The sequence below is a fragment of the Trachinotus anak genome, unplaced genomic scaffold (genome assembly GCF_046630095.1).
Source record: "Trachinotus anak isolate AG129_WGS33_773 ecotype Australia unplaced genomic scaffold, CSIRO_AGI_Tana_v1 ptg000016l, whole genome shotgun sequence".
NCBI lineage: Eukaryota > Metazoa > Chordata > Actinopteri > Carangiformes > Carangidae > Trachinotus > Trachinotus anak.
The window spans coordinates 26345119-26365803 of NW_027273867.1; the positions used below are offsets into that span (position 1 = coordinate 26345119).

General features: G+C 43.6%; 1 protein-coding gene across 2 annotated transcripts; it reads right to left on the reverse strand.

The window, feature by feature from the left end:
• Window positions 1–647: 647 nt before the first annotated feature.
• lrp12 (low density lipoprotein receptor-related protein 12) lies at window positions 648–20685 on the reverse strand. 2 transcript variants are annotated; one of them, XM_071499463.1, is made up of 11 exons: window positions 19735–20685; window positions 19183–19239; window positions 18941–19076; window positions 18093–18295; window positions 15619–15866; window positions 7455–7604; window positions 7126–7347; window positions 5163–5429; window positions 4817–5019; window positions 4589–4721; window positions 648–4210 (listed from the first exon to the last, which is right to left on the reverse strand). In XM_071499463.1, the coding sequence occupies exons 1-11, from the start codon at window positions 19799–19801 to the stop codon at window positions 3269–3271; spliced, it is 2628 nt and encodes an 875-aa protein (XP_071355564.1). In that variant the 5' UTR covers window positions 19802–20685; the 3' UTR covers window positions 648–3268. The 2 variants fall into 2 exon arrangements, with proteins under 2 accessions (XP_071355564.1, XP_071355563.1); XM_071499462.1 differs by lacking the exons at window positions 19183–19239; window positions 19735–20685 and adding an exon at window positions 18411–18826.

The window sequence follows — 20685 nt, forward strand, 5'->3', positions numbered from 1 at the left end:
GGTAACTTTGACCCATCAACAGTTATTTAGGACTGATGGTTCTATAAATTTTTCTCTCGTTCTTCATTTTGACATGACTGGTTCTGTAAGGTTCTACTGGTTCCATTTACACAAGTCACATTCCATTTGTATCATTGACACAGCTCCAGTTCTACCGGGTTCTACTGGCACAAGTGACATGAATCTGGTTCTATCAGAACCATTACCATGATTACAGCAGTATTGTAAGTTCTGCTGGTATCACTGAATTACTGGGTTCTATAAGGTTCTGCACATAATACCAATTGTAAAAGGTTCTAGAATCACCAACAAGATTCTGGCTCTATGAAGCTCCACTAGTATTGCTGACAAGACCAGGTTCTATGATGTTCTACTGATATCAAAACCAGATCCTGATACCTTTCTTCTTCGCTGATGGAGTTGACGTCATGTTTGACCTCTGAACTCTTGTCCCTCTGCTTTGTTTTTAACATTTTTAAATTGCGATTTAATGAAGTTCATTAATAACAACTCCACATAAAGTCCATGAATGTATTTTCAACACTAAGATCATTTATTTTGAAATTGATCAAATAGATAGACCTGTGGCCTGAGGACAGAGTTCACAATAAAGATAAACTGAAAATAAATTGACAGAAAACAAAGAGTCGAGAATTAATGTGAACTTTTAATCTTTAGTGCAGTTTAACAGTTTTTAACTTTACAGACTCAAAGAAAAACTAACACCAAACACCTGGAATCATGCAGCTCAGAAAAACAACTACATAACAGCAAAGGAACAATATATAACACCGTCATATTAATAATAATAAATATACACAGTCACACTCACACTGAGATCTGAGTACCAAAACTGTAACAAAGATCATAAATACAGACAGGTCAGTTTGAATGGCTTCAGTCTGGATCTGGTTCTGATTCTCCATCCAGACTTCTCCACAGTCTATAATAACCTCAACTCATTTATGTTGAATATTAAATGTAAACACAAGTCGTGACCTTTGACCTTTCAAACATAAAAACACATTTGGCTGCTTCTTCTGACCTTTAGAACCTTCTCTTTTTAGTGGAACGTTCTCAGTTACTGTAGGATCGTCAGATCTAGAACATTCTCTGTAACTGGATCAATGAAACTCCAGGACCTTTAGAACCAACAATTCTAGACTTTCCCTGTCTTGGAGAACAGACGGTCTAGAACCTTGTCTTCCCTTTAGAACCAGTTAAAAACCTGAACAAGGAGAAACATCAAACATCAGGGGGCCAGACACGAACCTGAACCCACAGCACAGGAGACTCTGCAGGGACCGCTACGACAGGCGTGACCAGTATCTTGACCGATGGAGGTAGCCCAGCTAATGCTGACATCACCTGTTACTCAGACCGCTGACTCTGGGATCACTGGGATCAAATGTTTTATAAAGTATAAGACTGATTAGTGAAAGTTACATTTATGATGTTGTACTCATATGTAAACATGTCTCCAAAGGACAAAGTCATTTTCTCATACTGGAACTGGGACAGGACAATAAACTACAACAGTAGATGTTCTGGTTGGTAGAACATTAAGGAGACCTATAGCTGATGAATAATCAGGTGTGGAGCCATCAGCAGGAAGCTGCTCACTTACTCCCTTCCTTACACTGTGTCCTCAGTATGGTGAATTTGTCCAGACTCAGTATGTTGTGTGTATGGTGACAGATGTGTCTATTGACCATATCTCAGGGTTAAAATGACTGAAAGCTCAGGAAAAGGACCACTGAGTTAAGATTGTTGTGTCAAAGCCCTGAACCCTCATGAGGCTGGACTTGATGTGCTCTGTGCTGATAACCAGGTCTTGAATATCAGAGCAGGATTCACTGATTCCTGCAGATCTAGATTTATAATGCAGGACATTCTCACCCATGTTCACAGTGATGTCTGATAGTAATCAGTCTGCTGCAGGATGACACTTCCAACATGGACAACACTCCCTCCCTCCACGAGGCTACAAGCCTTGTCACAAGTCAGTGAGTGATGTCAGCATTTCTCCTCAGACAGGTAACGTCAGTGAGGTGAGGCAGAGGGCTCAGAACATGTCTGTGGTTCAGACTCACCAACAGTGAGCTGAGCCTTTTACCAGTCACCACTCTGATGAAGTTTCTCATACAGAAGCCTTGAAGAGAGAGTGTGAGGCAGATTCACTTGATGAATGATGTGATGTCATGTGAACATGGTTTCTGCACAAAACAGGATAAAAACTAAATTCATAAATTCACTGAGTAACACAAACCTTAGAGCCAAGTCCTCAGGAGCAGTTTGAAGTGACAGTGGACAGGTGAACTGAGGAGACAGAGGTCAGGGGCAGAACAGAGCAGGAGACATGAGGGACCACCAAGAGACAGACTGAGGACAGTGATCCAGCTCAGAGAGAGGAGGAGGAGACCACAAATCAGAGAAGCGTGATGAAATTTAATCTGAGTTAAGAACAGCACAAGGTCATACTTGTAGTTCAGCTCACTACTACTACACCTGGGGAGGGTCCCCTAGGTGTAGTAGCACCTAGCATCTTTGGCTACCTCCATTGGTCATATGCCGTTATATCCTTTATTGGGGGGGGGGGGTTATTTAAGCTGTTGCAACCAACCAGGAGACCAGCTTCATCCACCGTTCAGAGGCTAACGACAGTTCCTGGATCAGACCAATGATCATTGATCAGGGGGTCTACTGCTCCGTCAGGGCTCAGTTTGTAGTCGTACCAGTAACTCATTGTTCAGGAAGTTGTACCAACAAGCAGGATGTCCAGGAGGGGAGCATTTTAACGGACGGACCAGGGGAACAAAGGGGAAGAGGTTTCATACAAACATCAGTGACATCACTCCCCTCAGCCTCTGATTGGTCTGTTACCTCTTACATCACTCAAGGCCAAAACCTGCTAACCACTAACCTGAAGTCCATCTAGCATGCTAGTACATAGTAACAGTCCAGTCAGAAGTGTTAGCTTGTTGGCTAGCTGTTGTCCAGTCTGAAGTGTTAGCATATGGGCTAGCTGTCGTCCAGTCTGAAGTGTTAGCACGTTGGCTAGCTGTTTAAAATTTCAAGTGTAAGGTCAGGATAGTATTATTGTTAGCCAGTCAGTTATCATGTTAGCTGAGTGTAGATGTAGGGACAAAACAGTCTTTACAATATTAGTCATGTCAGTTAGCATGTTAGCTAACTGTAGATGTGGTGTCAGGGTAGTATTTGTAGTATTAATGTGTCAGTTAGCATGTTGGCCCTGCAGGTTAGCCTGTTAGCAGAGCAGCAGCAGCTCATCATCACTGCTCTCTGTCTTGCCTGTGGCCTCCAGACAGGCGTCCGGGATCTGGGCTGTGTGAACCATCCCGCAGTGTTCACAGGGGCCGTCCCGCCCTCCTCGACCACTGTGTCCTCTGTGATGGTGGGAGGCATGGCCAGCGGTGGAGGAGGGGTGTGGCTCCAGCAGTGGTTGTTGGACATCACTGACCAATGAGGAGGAGTCAGAGTCGGACACAGGGATCAGGAGCTCTACATCTTCCTCTTCTTCTCTGCTCCCTCGCTGCTCGGTGGCTTCGGGCCCACTTCTACCTGTCTCCAGGTGGCGGAGTGGACTGTGATTGGTCCAGGTCTGGTTCTGCTGGTTCTGAGTGGTCCTGGTCAGGTTCCTTGCGAGACGGTGCAGGTTCCTGGCCAGACGATGCAGGGCAGAGGTGGGCAGGGCCTGGAGCTCTGAGGCATCGCTATGACATTCAGGGTCTGAATTAGATGTTGCCATGGTGATGGGGCTGGAAGGGGGCGGGACCTCTCTGGGCCGGTCGCGGTATCGATCTCTGCCTGATGTTGGGGTCAAGGAGGTCGCAGACGCTGTTACAGATACCACAGCCTCCACAGCAGTGCAGGGCGGCGTTTTCTGGGGGAGTGGGGCAACTGGCCCCCCCACTGCACCCACGCCTCGCTCCCTCCCCCGCTCCCCCTCAGTGTCTGTGTCGTCCGAGTCTGGAGACAGCAGGTCTGAACCAGAACTCCCAGTGCTCCCAGTGCCAGCACTGTCCTCCAGGTCAGCAGAGACCAGAGCCAAAGAACCTGACCGCCGAGACCGTGAGAAGGTGAAGAGCCGGCGCCATAGATTGCTATGACGACTGGAGGAAGGGAGTCTGAGGGAGGTAAAACCAAGCTGAGAGCGAACAGCCAGACGGAGGTTTTCCAGGACAGATGCCTGAGGACAGAGAGACAGCAGAATAAAATCATCACATTGGGTGGTGGAGTAAACTGTCCATAACAGTAAGGAGACGTGTTGCAGCTGAAGGAGTCTAAGAAAATCCATGTGTGATAGACCAAAGCTGCTACAGACACATGATGTGATCCAATCAGAGGTACCTGTAGGAGAAACACAGAACTACACAGAAGGAATGTATTCCTCCACCACTCACAATAGTCCCTAGAGAAGAGACTGTGTCTGGTGGGCAAAGCACTGAATCGTGAGGTGGCTACATCACCTGAGGACATGAATTCAAAAGAAAAGGGACGACCTGACGGTTGAAGGAGACAGGAGTTATCAGGGTAACGCCTGCAGAGAAAAAGACTGTTTCTCTACCTGGCTCCCAGAGCACACTGGGAAATCCTCCACAGGTGGGATCAGTCCCTGGGCAATGAGCTGACCATAAGAGGGTGGGGCTTCCCGTCTCAGTAGCTCTGCCTCCACTCTGGACAGCTGGGTCTCAAAAGACCTGCAATGACCAATCACAAAGCTCAAATCACTGAGATCAAATCAGCATTCATCAGTCAGAGAGGGTGACAGGTAAAGGTGCCCCTCCATCCTCACCTGCGTTCAAACATGCGCAGTGAGTAGAGTTTGCAGGTGCAGCCAAGGGCGATGACCAATAGGAGGCCACAGATGAGGCTGCCGATGACAGCGGCAGTGATGACTCTGGTGGGAACGATGACGGGACAACTTTCCTCATCGCTGCCGTCACCACAGTCGTCCTGAGCGTCACAGACCCACGACTCGAACACACAGCGATTATTCTGCAGAGGTCAGAGATCAAACTGATGTCAAATGACTGAATACTACCCGTTTCGTCTGAAGCTACAGTCAGAGACTGCTTCCTGTTCTGGTCTCTGTTTTGGTTCCTGAACATGGTCTCTTTACATGGTTCTGGTTTTGGTACCTTGCAGTGGAAGTTCCCAGGCTGGCAGAAGAAGCAGTTCTTTTCGTCAGAACCATTGGGGCAGCGGTTCTGGTAGTTACAGCGGTCCGATCGAGGGTAACACGCTCCGTTTCTGGAGCAGGGGAACTCGTCCTCCTGACATGAGGAACAGTTGAGCTCATCCCGACCGTTGGGACAGTGCCAGTAGCCGTCACACCGCTGCTGCTCTGTGTAACAGCCCCAGTTCCCCCCACAGGGAACCTCCCAGGGCAGGCAGAACCCATCCACCTAAAGAACATGGATAAAGAGAGACAGGTTAAAGAGAACCCATCCACCTTAAGGATACTTCACGAACCTCAAGAACAGGTTCAATAGGACCCGCCTATATTAAAAATGGAACCACTCTACTTTACATAAACTAATGGAAGGTTCTACCATGATGTTTTTTAGTCAGTTGAAAGGGAAATATGACATTCAGCAACAGGATTTCTTTCGATATTTGCAAGTAAGGAACTTTGTCACAAAGGATACCTCAATCCTTCAGTGTCAAAATATTTCACATGTAGAGAGACAGCTCTTCCTACAGAAATCTGGCAGGTCTATTAGATTATTCTATAACATCCTTAAGGGGTATAACACCACAAACACCTATTTTTTGAAAGGATTATGGGAAAAAGAACTTAATGTTAATATAACAGATGATAGCTGGAGTGATGCATGGAAGAGCGCAAAAACGCTGAGTGTTTGCAACCGAGTGAGAGCCATGCAACTGAAGCTCCTACACAGGGCTCATATCTCTCCCTCCCAATGCCATAAATTTAATCCTAATTCATCTCCACTGTGCCCCAAGTGTAAAATAGAAATGGGTAGTCTTACACACTGTTTGTGGTATTGTAGGAAAATACAACAGTTCTGGCAGGTCATTGGACAGGAAATTAATAAGATTCTATCTACTAATAGAAATAATAATCCTTTATATCTGCTACTTGGCATACCTGATCTGTCGATCACTGATAAATTTAGAAGGAAACTCCATCAAACACTTGCTTTCTGTGCTAGGAAGTGTATTCTCTTAAATTGGATAGTGGATAAAGTTCCATCCAAGGTTCAATGGCAAAGGGTGAGTCTTGAATATGTTGCTTTGGACTATCTGACATGTAAACTAAACAGCAAAGATGATGTGTTTCGTAAAACATGGGAACCTTTTTTGTCATATGTTGGTTTAAATATTTCTACCATTCTTGCGAGGGGGTTTGTATCATAGCTGTGAATGCTCTGCCTCGTAAATGACGTCCTATTTAATTAATATATTTTTGTCTCTGTGTACTTTTCTTTGATCATATGAATGTATTATGCATGGCAATGTACACTTGATTTATTTTGCTTTTATTTTACTTGCTTATTTTATTTCTATAGGTTGACTCCTGAATCTCTCGCCTGTATAAATTTGAATTTAAATGTGTGTGTGAGCCAAATGTATGTTTGTATGTTTGTATGATCGTGAAAAATGGAACCACAGAAACCATCCATCTCAATGACATAGGAAAAAGAACCACAGAAACAGGCAATCCACCTTAAAATTACAAGAACCACTGGAGCAACCTGATAGGCCAGTGGTGATGGCGTCTACCACACAAGCGTTTCCTCCTTGTCCTAATCTCCCTTTTCACATCGCCCCCACCCAAGAACCAGGACCCAGGTCGAACAGAACTGATACATATACAGAACCATAAACCCGGGTCAGACAGAACCGTTACATACACAGAACCACGACTTGGGTTGAACAGAACCGTTACATAGACGGAACCGTAGACCTGGGTCAAACAGACCTGGTTACTGAAGGATACAGAGGGAACCACAAAAATAGGTCTAGCAGATTCCACTGGTTTTAAAAATTCATGAAGAACCATAAACACAGGCTGAGCAGAACCTGTCCACCTTCAGAACACAGAGACAGAACCACAGACGAACAAATCAAACACACCTGGTAGGTGACGTTGAACCCTCTGGCGGCGTTGATCTTATCGGCGTAGAAGTGAACTCGGAGCTGACCAGAAGATGAAACCACAGCAACTGGCGCTCTGGAGTCAAAGGCAGTCAGCACCCTGAGGAGACGGCGAGGGTTCTCCTCTAGACCATCATAGACCTTGACGTAGTCACCATAACCTGTCCCATCCAGTTTAAAGTCTGTGAACCTCAGAATGACCTGCAAGATGAGAATGGGAGGAATCAGTTCACAGTGAGTTCAGAGTGAGTTAAGGGACAGGGTGGTAGGAACATGTCATCAAGCCAAGGGTGGAGGTCAGAGATTACCTTCCTGTGGTCTCCGGTGTCAATCAGCCAGGTGCAGTTACTTCCTGGTGGGTAGAAGTCAGGGTAGTTTGGAGAACTGAAAGAGCCGTAGAAGTTCCTCAACCATTCTCCACAAGTGGGAACGTCACAGTCGATCTCATCTCCAAGGTCCTGACAAACACATGAACACCAATACACAACTATACACAACATGTAACACGTGTCAACTGACCCAACCCGAGGACACTGGTGGACAGTGGAGTGACTCTGGCTGCAGTCACTGAGGAACTCAGACCAGTACCCTGAGACTCTGGACCAGAACTGGATTAAACAACTGTTTTACTGCTGGAAACAAAAGGAAAACTGTCACAGTTCTCAGGTCTGTTTGAAACGGGGCTGGGCAACTCACTGAAAGAGCACTGAACCAACATCTAGAACCTCTTACAGACTAAGTCACGTGGCTCCGCCCTGTCTAACTAATGTCAGTCTGTGTCAAAGTGAAGCTAGAGATGTGGACAACATGCGCTCAAACAGCCCGGGACACACCTCGCAGCTACATCCTGTCATCTAGAGTTTAATGCGTGACGAGTGACCAGAGAAAACATCTGTTGATAGTGATATTGACATCACACCAGCTACATTACATAAAACTGACACCTCAACATGAGCAGCTCAGACATAAAATGAAGCTGTGTCCGTTGTTCTGGAACATTTGGCTTCAGTGAAGTGTTAAAAAAACCTACGTGGGTGGATGGCGTGACGATGGCTTGCTAGAAGATGGGTTTGCACTGAGCTCCTGCATCACTTGACTTTAATCATATTTAATGCAAGTTATTATTTTCATTTGGACCTACTGTACTGATTAAGTGGCGTAAGAATCTGCGGCGAGAAGAAAAGGAGACCTTCTGACAAGAAGGGATGTCGAAACAAACGAAAATGAACTCACAAAGAATGATGACTGCTAATGCTAGCCAAACTACAGCCTCGCCATCAGCGGGCGGAGGGCCTTCTCCAGCTGAGAATGCCGTGGCTCTGATACGCGAGATGACTCAAAACTTTAGAGACATAATGGAAGAGAAGCTCTCCAAGTTCACGGAGAATTTGGAAAAATTATCCACTGTATCCAGTATAACACTGGAAAGACAGTCGAAACGCATTACTGAGGCAGAGCAGAGAGTCTCTGGTGTGGAGGACGTGGTGACTGGTCTGGAGGGGAGACTTGCTGAGGCAGAAAAGAAAATTAAGGTAATGGCGGCTAACTTGGATGATTTGGAGAACCGGAGCAGGCAGAAAGAAAGAAAGAAGGCACTGAAGGAAAACGCCCTGTTCATTTCTTTGAGATTTGGCTTCCCACTGTGCTTAGCCTAGAAGCGAGCCCCGGTACTAAAAACCGCATTAAAATTGACTGGGCTCGATGGAACCTGGGGCCGCAGATCGGACGTCCCCGTCTGATGATCATCAAACTTCAAAACTCCAGAGATAAACCGAGGATAATGACAGCAATGAGGGCAATGGCTAATCTGGAATATGAAGGACAGTGGATCTTCATACAACAGGACTTATCTTCTTTGGTTCGAGAGAAACGGCGGGCCTTCAACAGTGTGTGTCAGGCTCTGATAGAAAAGGGCATCCGCTTTAATATGCGCTTCCCATCTACACTGACTGTGAGCCACAATGGCACTGAGCAGAAATTTGAAACACGAAGAGATGCAGAAAACTTTCTCAACACACTGGAATAAAGTTGTAGACGAGATGTTACCAATAATGATTTTCATCTTATCTGATCGGGAGACTGAACACACACAACTCATTAAGGACTGCGTAAGTTTGTTTTTGTTATGGCAGCCCTACGTAAATAGGGACCTGACCCTACTATAGTCCTCCCCCCCCCCCACACCACCTCCCAAGATCTATAGCGTGACATGGTCGCCCCCTCATAATGATCACTTTGACATGTTAACAATGAATGAGGGGCATTTTGTGTGACTGATAATGTCAGCTGTAGATGCTCTATGGTGATAGAAGGCCAGATTAATAATAACAGGCAGATAATAATGTTATGTTGTGGGAGCGGGGGTTGGATTTTGGGTTTTTTTTCCTTTCTCTCTCCAGAAGTGTAAACTACTTTTGGCAGCATGTGCTACTATTGCACTACCCAATGGGTATCTTATTGTCTTTGCTTTGTATGTTCATAACTCTTACTTTGTGATGTTTTCTTCATGCTTACATTGTTCTTGTATGGAGTATAGAGAAGGTTCTAGTTGATTACCCATCATTAGAAGATGGAAATAATCATTCCAGCAATTCAATGAGTAACACAATAATCATAACACTAAATGTCAAAGGAATTAACCATGTGGTTAAGAGAGGCAAAATACTTTCCATGCTTAAAAAAGATCAAGTGCAAGTGGCATTGTTACAAGGGACCCAACTCACAGACTCTGAACATTTAAAATTAAAGCGTGACTGGGTGGGCCAAATGTATTATTCTTCTTTCAATTCACAAAGTAGAGGGGTAGCAATACTTATCCACAAACATCTTGCTTTTACACCTGACAAAGTCATCCGAGATACGGAAGGAAGGTTTATTTTAATTACTGGGTTTCTATATGGTGAACAAATTCTTCTGGGAAGTGTTTATGCACCCAAAACCTTTGACTGTTCATTTTACTATTTTAAGTTACTGGCTGATACTTCCTCAATATACCCACCTTATGTAATACTTGGAGGGGATTTTGACTGCGGTCTAGCTCCAGAGATGGACTATAGTGCTCCTAAAACCTGATTTTTTTCAAAAATGGCTAAAGCAACAATGGAGTTTTGCTCAGACCATGGCTTATTTGACACATGGAGAATTACCAATCCACAAGAGAAAGATTTCAAATTTTTCTCGCGTCCTCATCACTCTTTTTCTAGAATTGATATTTTCGTTTCTAGATCAGTTCTTGACAGAACCGGAACCTGCTCCATTAACACGTGTTCTCTCAGACCACTCATCAGTCTCCATAGAACTCATGCCTCCCTACTATGACCCTTTATGTAGACACTGGCGTTTAAATCCATCTCTTCTTAGCAACCCTGCGTTTTTGACATATTTAGAAAGTAAATGGGAGCTTTCTATTTCCACAAATGACTCACCTGAGGTTTCGGCCTCTCCTTGGCTACCTTGGAAAGGGACTTTAAAGTATCTTCCTCCACTTCTGTGTTGAAGAAATTAGAAGCAGCCAGAGCTGCTTTAGATCAACTACTAACTCAATAAGCAGAACCAGTAATGTTTTATGCCAGGCATAGACTATTTGAATCTGGGAATAAACCTGGCTGACTATTTGCTCGTCTAGCTCAGGACAAGGTAGCATTCTATGCAATACCCTCGCTCAGAGATGAGAAGGGTGAATTACATTATGAAACCAAAATTATCAACAAAATAATGAAAGAATTTTACCAAGAATTACACTCATCTGGGTGTCAAAATGCATAAACTCTAAGGGAAAGTTTTTCTTGACAGAATTAATCTCCCTACCCTATCTGAAGAAAATAGAAAGATCTGTATAGGCCGATCACAGCCCGGGAAGTCTTGGAGACTATTAAATCTCTACAGAGTGGGAAAGCCCCAGGACCTGATGGGTTTGTACCTGAATTTTATAAAAACATGGCAAAGTATGTAGTGGGATCCTTTAACTAACATGTTTAAGGAATTATTTGAGAGGGGCACACTCCCACCAACTTTAAATCTCGCTCATATCTCTCTGATTTCAAAGAAAGATAAACCACCATCTTTGTATATCTTTCAGACCAATAAGCTTGCTTGGGGTTGACTGTAAAATTTTGTCCAACATTCTGGCTAGAAGGTTGGCAGAGGTGTTGCCCATTTCGACAGGTCAGGGGTAGGAGCTCACACTCCAATGTCCAACGGCTTCTAAATTTTATACAGTTTTCACAAGCAACAAAAAACAAGGTTCTTGCTATGTCACTGGATGTGGAAAAAGCATTTGATCTGGTGGAGTGGGAGTATCTATTTGATGTTTTGAGCAGGTGTGGTTTGGGTTCCAGTCTTGTTAAGTGGATCAAGGTGCTGTATAGGTCTCCAGCTGCGAGGGTTTTGGTAAATGGTTCGGTATCTGATATATTTCGCTTGCGTAGAGGTACTCGTCAGGGTTGTCCCCTCTCACCTTTATTATATGCACTTGCGCTTGAGCCACTCGCAGAAGCTGATCCTCCGTTGTCTTGGATGGGTAGAATAAGTTTGATTAAAATGAATTCCCAGGATATTATACCCTATGCGAATGCTGCCACTTAAGATCAATAGAAAAGTTATCTTCGATGTTGAAGAATCTCTGTCAAAATTCATATGGCACGGAGAGAAACCAAGGATAAAGATGAAGACGTTACAGTTGCCAATAGACAGGGGGGGGGGTCAGGCACTTCCCAATTTTCTTTACTACAATTGGGCTTGTAATGCCCAAATTATATCAAGTTGGCTTAAACACTTTTTACATCAAGGGGAGCCCCCTATGGATGCATGGTGTTGTACTCCTCTTTCCCTTTTCAGCCTCATTTCAACTAACACTGGGGAACTCCCAGCAGATATTAAGAACAACTCTATTATGGTTAGCACACTTAGGATCTGGCATGATATCACTTAACATACTGGCCGAAGAGACTTTTCATCAGCATTACAACCTCTAATTAATAATAAGGCTATCCCCCCATGCATAGGAAGGAGTATTTTCAGTGACTGGTACTTAAATTAACTAAGACTTGTTTCTGATTTATTTGAAAATGGTAATCTCATGTCATTCAAATAAATTCAGAACAAGTACAAAATACCAAATAACCACTTTTTTGGGTTTCTTCAAGTGAGGCATTATATTCCCAAATGATCAACCAATTTTAAGCCCTATTGAAAGTTTTCTTCTTAATTTTAATCTAACTGCCTTTAATGACAAACAATTAATTTCGCTTTTTTATGGAAAATTAATTTCCCTTAATTTTGCTAATGCTGATGGAATCAGGGAGCTTCTATGGGACCTGAAGATTAAGCTTAATGCAGAGGTGTGGTCAGATTCCTTTGTGTTTGCCAAGAAAATATTTACATGCAATGGACTCCGGGAGAGTCAATATAAAGTTTATAAACGGGTACCATGCACTCCATACTTTCTGCACAAAATTAATCCCCGGGTTTCTCCCCTTTCTGTGGAGTGTAAAAAAGAAGTAGGAACTTTCTACCACTGTATCTGGCAATGTCCATTAATATCCAGATTTTGGAAAAATATTGCTAAGGAGCTTAGCTCAATTTTCCACAAAACAGTTGCTCTAGATCCAGTATTTGAGTATACCTTCAGAACAGCTTTCTTTACCCACTGCACAGTTTACTTTAATATGTAAACTTTATTCTGTTCCAGTGGATTCAGGAGAAGCCTCCCTCGATTACGCAATGGTACAGAGAATCATTCAAGGTTTTTCCTACAGAACATCTCAGTGCTATTTTGAAAGGTAACAGCAAAGTCTTTTATAATATATGGCAGCCCCTTCTTGATCATCTTCCCAGTGATGATGTTGATTTATTACAGAAATGGCATCCATACTTCGTCTTCACATCTAAGTCATAGGCTGTTGAATTTCTTCCTTTGACATGACCCTAATGCAAATAATGATGTAGATAAAATGATGATATGATCCCAATATGTCACCCATGTACATTTTTTTTCTTTTTCTTCTATTTCCCTCTTATCTGGCAAGATTTGTGCTGTATAGTCTGTGTGTTTGTTTGTTATTGGTAAATTCATAAAATATTATTGAAAAAAAAACAAAGAAAAACCTAAGTAATCGTTCACTCATTGACTCGAGGTAGAAGTTTGAAGTGACACTCAGCACCACTTTCATAGACATTTAAGGGTTATTGGATACTAGGGTTGCACATCTCTCTGTGATAAATGATTCGATATGCATCTAGATACACAGGTTACGATTCGATTTAAAAGCGATATCCTTTTATTACAGACCGATTTGATACGAATCAATTCCATACAGTGTAAGAACGATACGATTCGATTCTGTGGTTAATATTTGTTGTAGATATTTTATATCATAAAGAAGCCAAGTCTATGAAAGTGACAGTACAACAGTTTCTTTTTAAATATGTAAAAGACTGGCACTGGCAAAAAAAAAAATAGAACAACAAAATCACATGTCAATGCAGTGTTTCCCATACATAGACCATTCTGTGGCACACCGCCACAGAATGGAGACCAACCGCCACAGAATGATTCTGTCTTTGTTTTTTTGTTTTTTTCCCCCGTTGTTGTTGTTTTCCCTCTAGTCTATGCTCTCAACATAATATCATTCCGTTCATTCATCTCCGCATAGCGCTCTTTCATTCTCGGACACACACGGACACCCACAGACACAGGCACACGCACACACGCGCGCACACACACACACACAGACAAGCACGCATATGCCAGCGGTATTTCTCAGCGATGAATAGGGTAAGAACATAGAAATTTAATATTCCTTAGTATATCTTTTAAAGTAATGGACATTGGAGTGTTATATTAATAATAAGTTATATTTAATTTTATCTCCAGATAAAAACAGATCTCAGGAACAGGCTTCAAGGGGAACACCTGGCAGCCTGCTTAAGACTTTCCATAAATGGGCCCGAACCCAAGGAGGTCCCTTATGAGAGAGCACTTGAGTTTTTTTTCAGGAAGCCAAGAAAAATTAGGTGTTCTGATAGGGCATGCAAGCTTTGCACCAAATAGGCTACAGTATAAGAACATGAAAAGAATCTGAATCAGGCTTTGTACCGTAGGTAGCTTCTTTATTTTATTTGTGTTAATATTTTATTGTTACATTATTTTATTTTACCCAAAAAGTTAGAACAGGTTATTGGTTGAGGTATGTCTTAAGTTAATTATTTGAAATAAAAACCTCCAGCTGAAGTTGTTTTGTGCAATCATTCCTGCCACAGAATCTAAAGATTGAAACTAGTTGGGGTGAGAAATGAAACCAGACAGGGCTCTGGTAAAAATGTTTTTAGTTGTCTTCTCTTAAAGAACTTACTTTTAAAGAAGTAAGATTGAGCTGAATAATTCAAAATGCTGTAGCTTTATATTGGTCTCAGCAGGTGACTCTGAAGAACAATAGATACAGTTTTTTTCATATGGCAGCTTCAGAAAGTGTTGAACGCCGCCCACTGCATACAATGACTGACTCCACCAACCACCACGGTGTCAGTGGAGCATCACAAATTGCTACCTGGTCTGTGGGAAACACTGCAATGTATTTATTTTTAGACATGGACCAAAAGTCTGGCTGAATCGTTGGATGGGAACTCCAGAGGTAAAAGTAGCACAGAATAGTAATAACAAACTTTGTTCGAGCTTCCCTTCCTTCTTATAAAACCCAAAAACGGTCCACACCTTGGATTTTTGTTTCCCCGATGCGTTGAAAATCTTTCTCAGTGCATTATCACTGTCGGTCAGGCTGACGCTTTCGTTCTCCACCTCCTCCATTTTCCTTGTCATCCCTTGTTTATCAATCATGCTAATACCAGCTAGGTAGCTATGGCGTTTCGCAGGCAGCCTCAGCTCTCGCGTTGTTTTAGAGACCTGGCGCGTGTGTGATGCCACCAACCGATTCAAAGTCTCGCGATACCCGATCCATGACTCTATAACCGATTCATCTAGGAATTCATTGATAATTTGTATCGATTGAGGAGGCTGCTACCGATGCAGCCGTATCTCTCACTTGTTGAACCGAATATCTGGTCGCATCGGTTTATCGTTCACAACCCTATTGGATACACACAGTATCCACAAACCAACCAACCAGCCGCCCCATGCCTAACTGACAACAACTTGACAGAAGAATCAGGTGACATCACGTCAGCTGTGTAAATGTTTTCTCTACAGAAACAATGATGTTGACCAAAAACAGGAATTCAAGTCATTTTTTCATGTCACTATATATATATATATATATATAGACATACATATATATATATATATACACACACACACAAACCCTAGTTTCTCCAACATCATGCAGCTGTGTTGTGGACCTGCTGCTGTGTTGTGCTCCTGCTTCCAGGACTGTGGTGACTCAGGATGTGATGTAGACTATGACACTGATCAGGTCGTGTTTGGTGCTGGACCAGGTCTAGGTGACTGAACTCTGTTACCTGGCAGTCAATGCTCCCATCGCAGCGCAGGCTGTGCGGCAGGCAGGTGTAGATGCGGGTGTAGCGGGACAGGCAGGGGAACTGGTTCAGGCTGCAGGGCTGGAAGGAGAAGGGAGAGTCCACACACAGCTCCTCATCTGAGTTGTCCCCACACTCATCCATGGAGTTACAGCGCCACCAGTCTGGGATGCACTTTCCATTAGAGCAGTGGAACTGGTCTACGTCACAGCTGGATGACTCTGGTTTACCTGTGCCAAGGTAATATTGGTTATTGATTAATTACTGTCAGTCGTCTGGTAATATAACAACAGTTCACTAAAAGCTAGAAGCTGTTCAAAGGGAGATAAGACAGATAACCAATGTGTGTAAGCACAAATATAAATCACAGATTGAGGCAAAGATGAGAGCTAATAATTTAAGACAGGCGTGGCAGGGAATGTATACAATGATAGGGAAGGAGGTGAAGAAAAGATATATAAGCACAAATGTGGATGATCTGACCTTTGCATATGAATTAAATACATTTTATGCAAGATTTTATACATCAGATTTCTCCACAGAGCGTTATCTTAGACAACAACTTGACTGCTGCCCTCCGCTGAGTGAGGAGTGCAAAATCTTTAAAAGAATATACCCAAAAAAAGCAGCTGCTCCTGACAAGATCAGTGGGAGAGTTCTGAAGGAGTGTAGTGACTAACTCAGCACTATATTTGGACAGCTTTTTTCAAATGTCACTTTATGCACATTACATCCTAAAGGCCTGGAAAACCTCACTTATTGTGCCAGTACCAAAAGTGGCAAAACCATCTGCTTTAAAAGATTGTAGTCCAGTTGCCTTGATATCTACTGTAATGCAGTGTCTTAAAACGATCTAAAACATGTTTTAAAAGATGTGCAATGTGATATCGACTCTTTACAATTTGCATACAGGAATGAGAGGAGCACTGATGATGCCGTATTTTATATGCTCCATAACATTTATTGTCACCTTGATCAGCTCAAACGGTATGCTCGTGTTTTATTCATAGATTTCTCTTCGGCGTTAAATACCATCAGGCCTCACATTATGACGGAGAGCCTATTGAAGCTGGGGATTAATAGAGACATCATCAGATGGGTTAGTGGAGTGTGTCAGGGTAAATGGAGCTGTGTCCTCTCCCATTACAACCAACACTGGGGCTCCACAGGGGAGCACTATATCTCCAGTCTTATTTACCCTTTACACACATGAATGCAGGAGTAACACACTGGAACATGTTACAATCAAATTTGCTGATAACACAGCGATAGTGGGTTTGATACAGGACAATGATCAAACCAGCTATTTGGCATGGGTGGATCAGTTTGTAAATTGGTGCAGGTCTAGTTGTCTTTTTTTTTTAAACACAAAGAAAACTAAGGAAATTATATTTAACTGTAGAAGTGGGAGCTACACCCACCCGCTGATGATTTTTGAAGGGTTGGTTGAAGTGTTAGGGGAATATAAATACTTAGGAACAATAATAGATGACAAATTATCATGGAATCCCAACACGGATGCAATCTACAAAAAGGGTCTGTAACGCCTATATTTCATGAGGAAGTTGAGACATTTCAGAGTAGATAGAGACATGATGGGTCTTTTCTATTGCTCTTTTGTTTAAAGTATTTTAACTTTCTGCTCCATTGCCTGGTATTTCTTTATGTCAGTGACAAACAAAAATAAATTAAATAAGATGGTCAAAATGGCCAGCAAGATTGCTGGACAACAGCTAGACTCCATGACCATGATCTGTGAATCCAGGGTGGTGAAGAAAGAACAAGCAATTAGTGGTGACGCACTACATCCCCTGTTCCAGGTGTATGAGCTGCTGCCATCAGGCAGAAGGTATAGGGTGTTGTCCCTACAAACCAAGGGGCCCGCAGATCATTCATTCCTACCAGCATTACACTGTTGAATAAGCTAGGAATGGAAAATAATTGATTTGTGTTGATTCACACAACACTTGAGAACTACATTTAGAACCCACTGCACTACTGCTCTATAATGCTGAAGATACTTGGTGTTGTGTACTGTATTTGTATTTGTGTGGGCGTTATGTGGGTGGGCTGTTGTCATGTTGTTGTTTGTGTATCTGATGAGCTGTATGACACAAGATGAGTTTCCGAAAGGACCAATAAACATCTATCTATCTATCTATCTATCTATCTATCTATCTATCTATCTATCTACAACAACAGAAGACCAGGTCTGATCAGCTGAGACCATTTACATCTGTCTCTTATCCAGAGTTGCGTCATCCCCCCGCTGCTGTCTGCTCTATCAACAACTGTTATGTAACAGCCTGAGGGGGTGAAGCTCTGCTGATTAAGGCCAAGACAAGAGCAGAAAGGCTGTTGGTTCAAACTCCAACTAAGAACTCAGGATCAGCCTCAGAAACTCCCACAGTGAAGCAGTTCGAGACCTACAGGACCTGCAGGTACCCCGTTCTCACCAGTGATGTAGGACAGTCTGAAGCCTTTTCCTGTCAGACTGTCATCAGAGTGGAAGTGGATCCAGACGTGGTCCTGAGATGAAATGTAGGGTGGCGGCAAGGAGGACCCACAAACCCGCAGTCCATCAAGGCTCCTGTAGCTGCTGATGGACATCCAGTCTGAGGAGCAACGATGGGAACCCTGCAGCTCAAAGTCCTGGAAGCTACAGGAGGACAGATGTGGAGACAAGTCAAACCTGGTTCTGGACCCTGTGACCTCTGGTCTGACTGGTTCTGGACAATGTGATCTTTGATGTGACTGGTTCTGGACCCTCTGACCTCTTCTGGGACTGGTTCTGGACCCTGTGACCTCTGCTCTGACTGGTTCTGGACCCTGTGATCTCTGTTGTGACCGATGCTGGACCCTGTGACCTCTGCTCTTCCCGGTTCTGGACCTTGTGACCTCTGATCTGACTGGTTCTCGACCCTGTGACCTCTGCTGTGACTGGTTCTGGACACTGTGACCTCTGCTGTGACTTGGTCTGGACCCCGAGACCTCTGCTGTGACTGATTCTGGTCCCCGTGACCTCTGATCTGACTGGTTCTGGACTCTGTGACCTCTGATCTGACTGTTTCTGGTACTTGTGGCCTCTGGACTGACCGGTTCTGGACGATGTGACCTTTGCTCTGACCAGTTCTGGACCCTTTGACCTCTGCTGTGACTGGTTCTGTACCATGTGACCTCTGCCTCCATCCTGTGGTATTTCTTGGTAAAATTACTCTTTAATACGTGAGGACAACATATGTCCTCATATGTCCTAGGAACAACTTCTGGTGCTGTAACCATGGACACGACCTGTGTGAGTTACCTGATGGTGATGGTGTCTCCGGGTCGGGCTCTGATGTTCCAGCTGCAGTTAAGTTTGACTGGGTACTGAAAGGGCCAGCCAGGGCTGGTGATGATGCCACTGGATGCCCTTAGGAGCTCTGCCACGTCACTGCAGGCTGCACACACAGAAAGCTGTTAGAGTCAGACTGCAGATGTTTGGTTTGTGCTGATGGTTGTGTTTCATATGTCTCTTATATGTCGTCAGCATGGCCGTGACCTCACCGCTAGAGATTCCTGATACATAGACGTTGTCGTTCCTCTGAGATGAAGCAATGCATCCTGGGGAGGCAGCATGAGTACACACATGGTTAACAGCTGATGCTACATATCACTGCTCACTTAAGCTGGCAGTTGTTTCACTCACAGGGACATGAGTCCATACAGTGTTAATGCCACATTCAGACGCCTTGACTGACTTACATCCTGTTGTGTCTAATTCATTAAGACAAAAACTGACAAATCAGATGAGCTGAACCACTGCAGCTTTTAAACCACACAGTCACTGTGTTCACCTGTGGTTCGCTCACCTGATTACTGCAGTAAACTGATTTATTCAACATCAAGACAACCACCTGCTGGAGAAAAAAGAGGCCTTGTTCATTTGACATTAGTGCAGTTTTCAAAGCACAAGAACTATAATTTATGTCATTAGCAGAGGCTTAACATTGATTTAACCAGATTTATTCACTCTTCATATATCACATTATAATGACACACAAACACAGACTAATGGTTGCAACTCCACATCATCTGATCCAGAGTCAGTAAACTCACCTGACAGTATAAGCAGGTAGATGACACATGCTGAGCAGCTCTGCCTGCAGCCTGATCTGAGGGCCATAGTAACCCTGATGTTTCCACCTGCTGCTGGCCTTTAATGATGACGATGATGGTCAGAACACTGACAGCTGCATGTCAGCCACACATTAAATACAACTCTAAAATGTAATAAACTGAGGACTGACCTAAGGCCTGTGTTATTGATTTATCTGTTAGCTTAGCATCGGCTGCACTCACAAACAGTACAACACAGAACAAACTGCCCTACCTACTATAATCTACCTGCTAACTAAGCTAACTGAGCTAACCTGCTCTCACATCATAAACTAACGGCTACCGATGGAAACAAAGACATTTGATTCGAGCTGGCTAAAAGCTAACGTTAGCCCTGTTAGCTAGAAGAACCGAACCATTAAAGCGAGACTTTGCCCCAGGAACAAGCTCTGTGGTCTGATCACGGCAACACATGACGGAAACAACCTGGGATATGTGTTAAAATACCAACATGCAGTCCAACAGGTTAGCTAACAAAAACAACAAGAAGCTAACATGATTAAATAAAGAGAAGCTAGCTTCCCTGCTAACCCGCTACTTCCATAGAAATGCATTAACCAGAAGCTAACAGCGGGGGCTCGGCTAATGAGACCACCATTAATAACACTGGACGATTCGCTGGAACACGCTAACGGAGCTAAGCGGCGAGCTAGCCCGTCCTCCTCCACAACAACAAGGACATAAATCCTGGAGCGGGACTGCTAACCCAGAGCTATCCCGGGTTAATCAGAGCTACCCCGAGATAACTAAGACAACCAGATGAGAGGTTAGCAATGCAAGCATCGTTCCGTGTGTCGGTCTGACGACATCTTTACAGTCTGTGTAAGCTGTTAGCTGTTAGCTTCGTGTCAGGCTGAACAACAACAGTCCGCAGGCGAGAGAGAGAGAGAG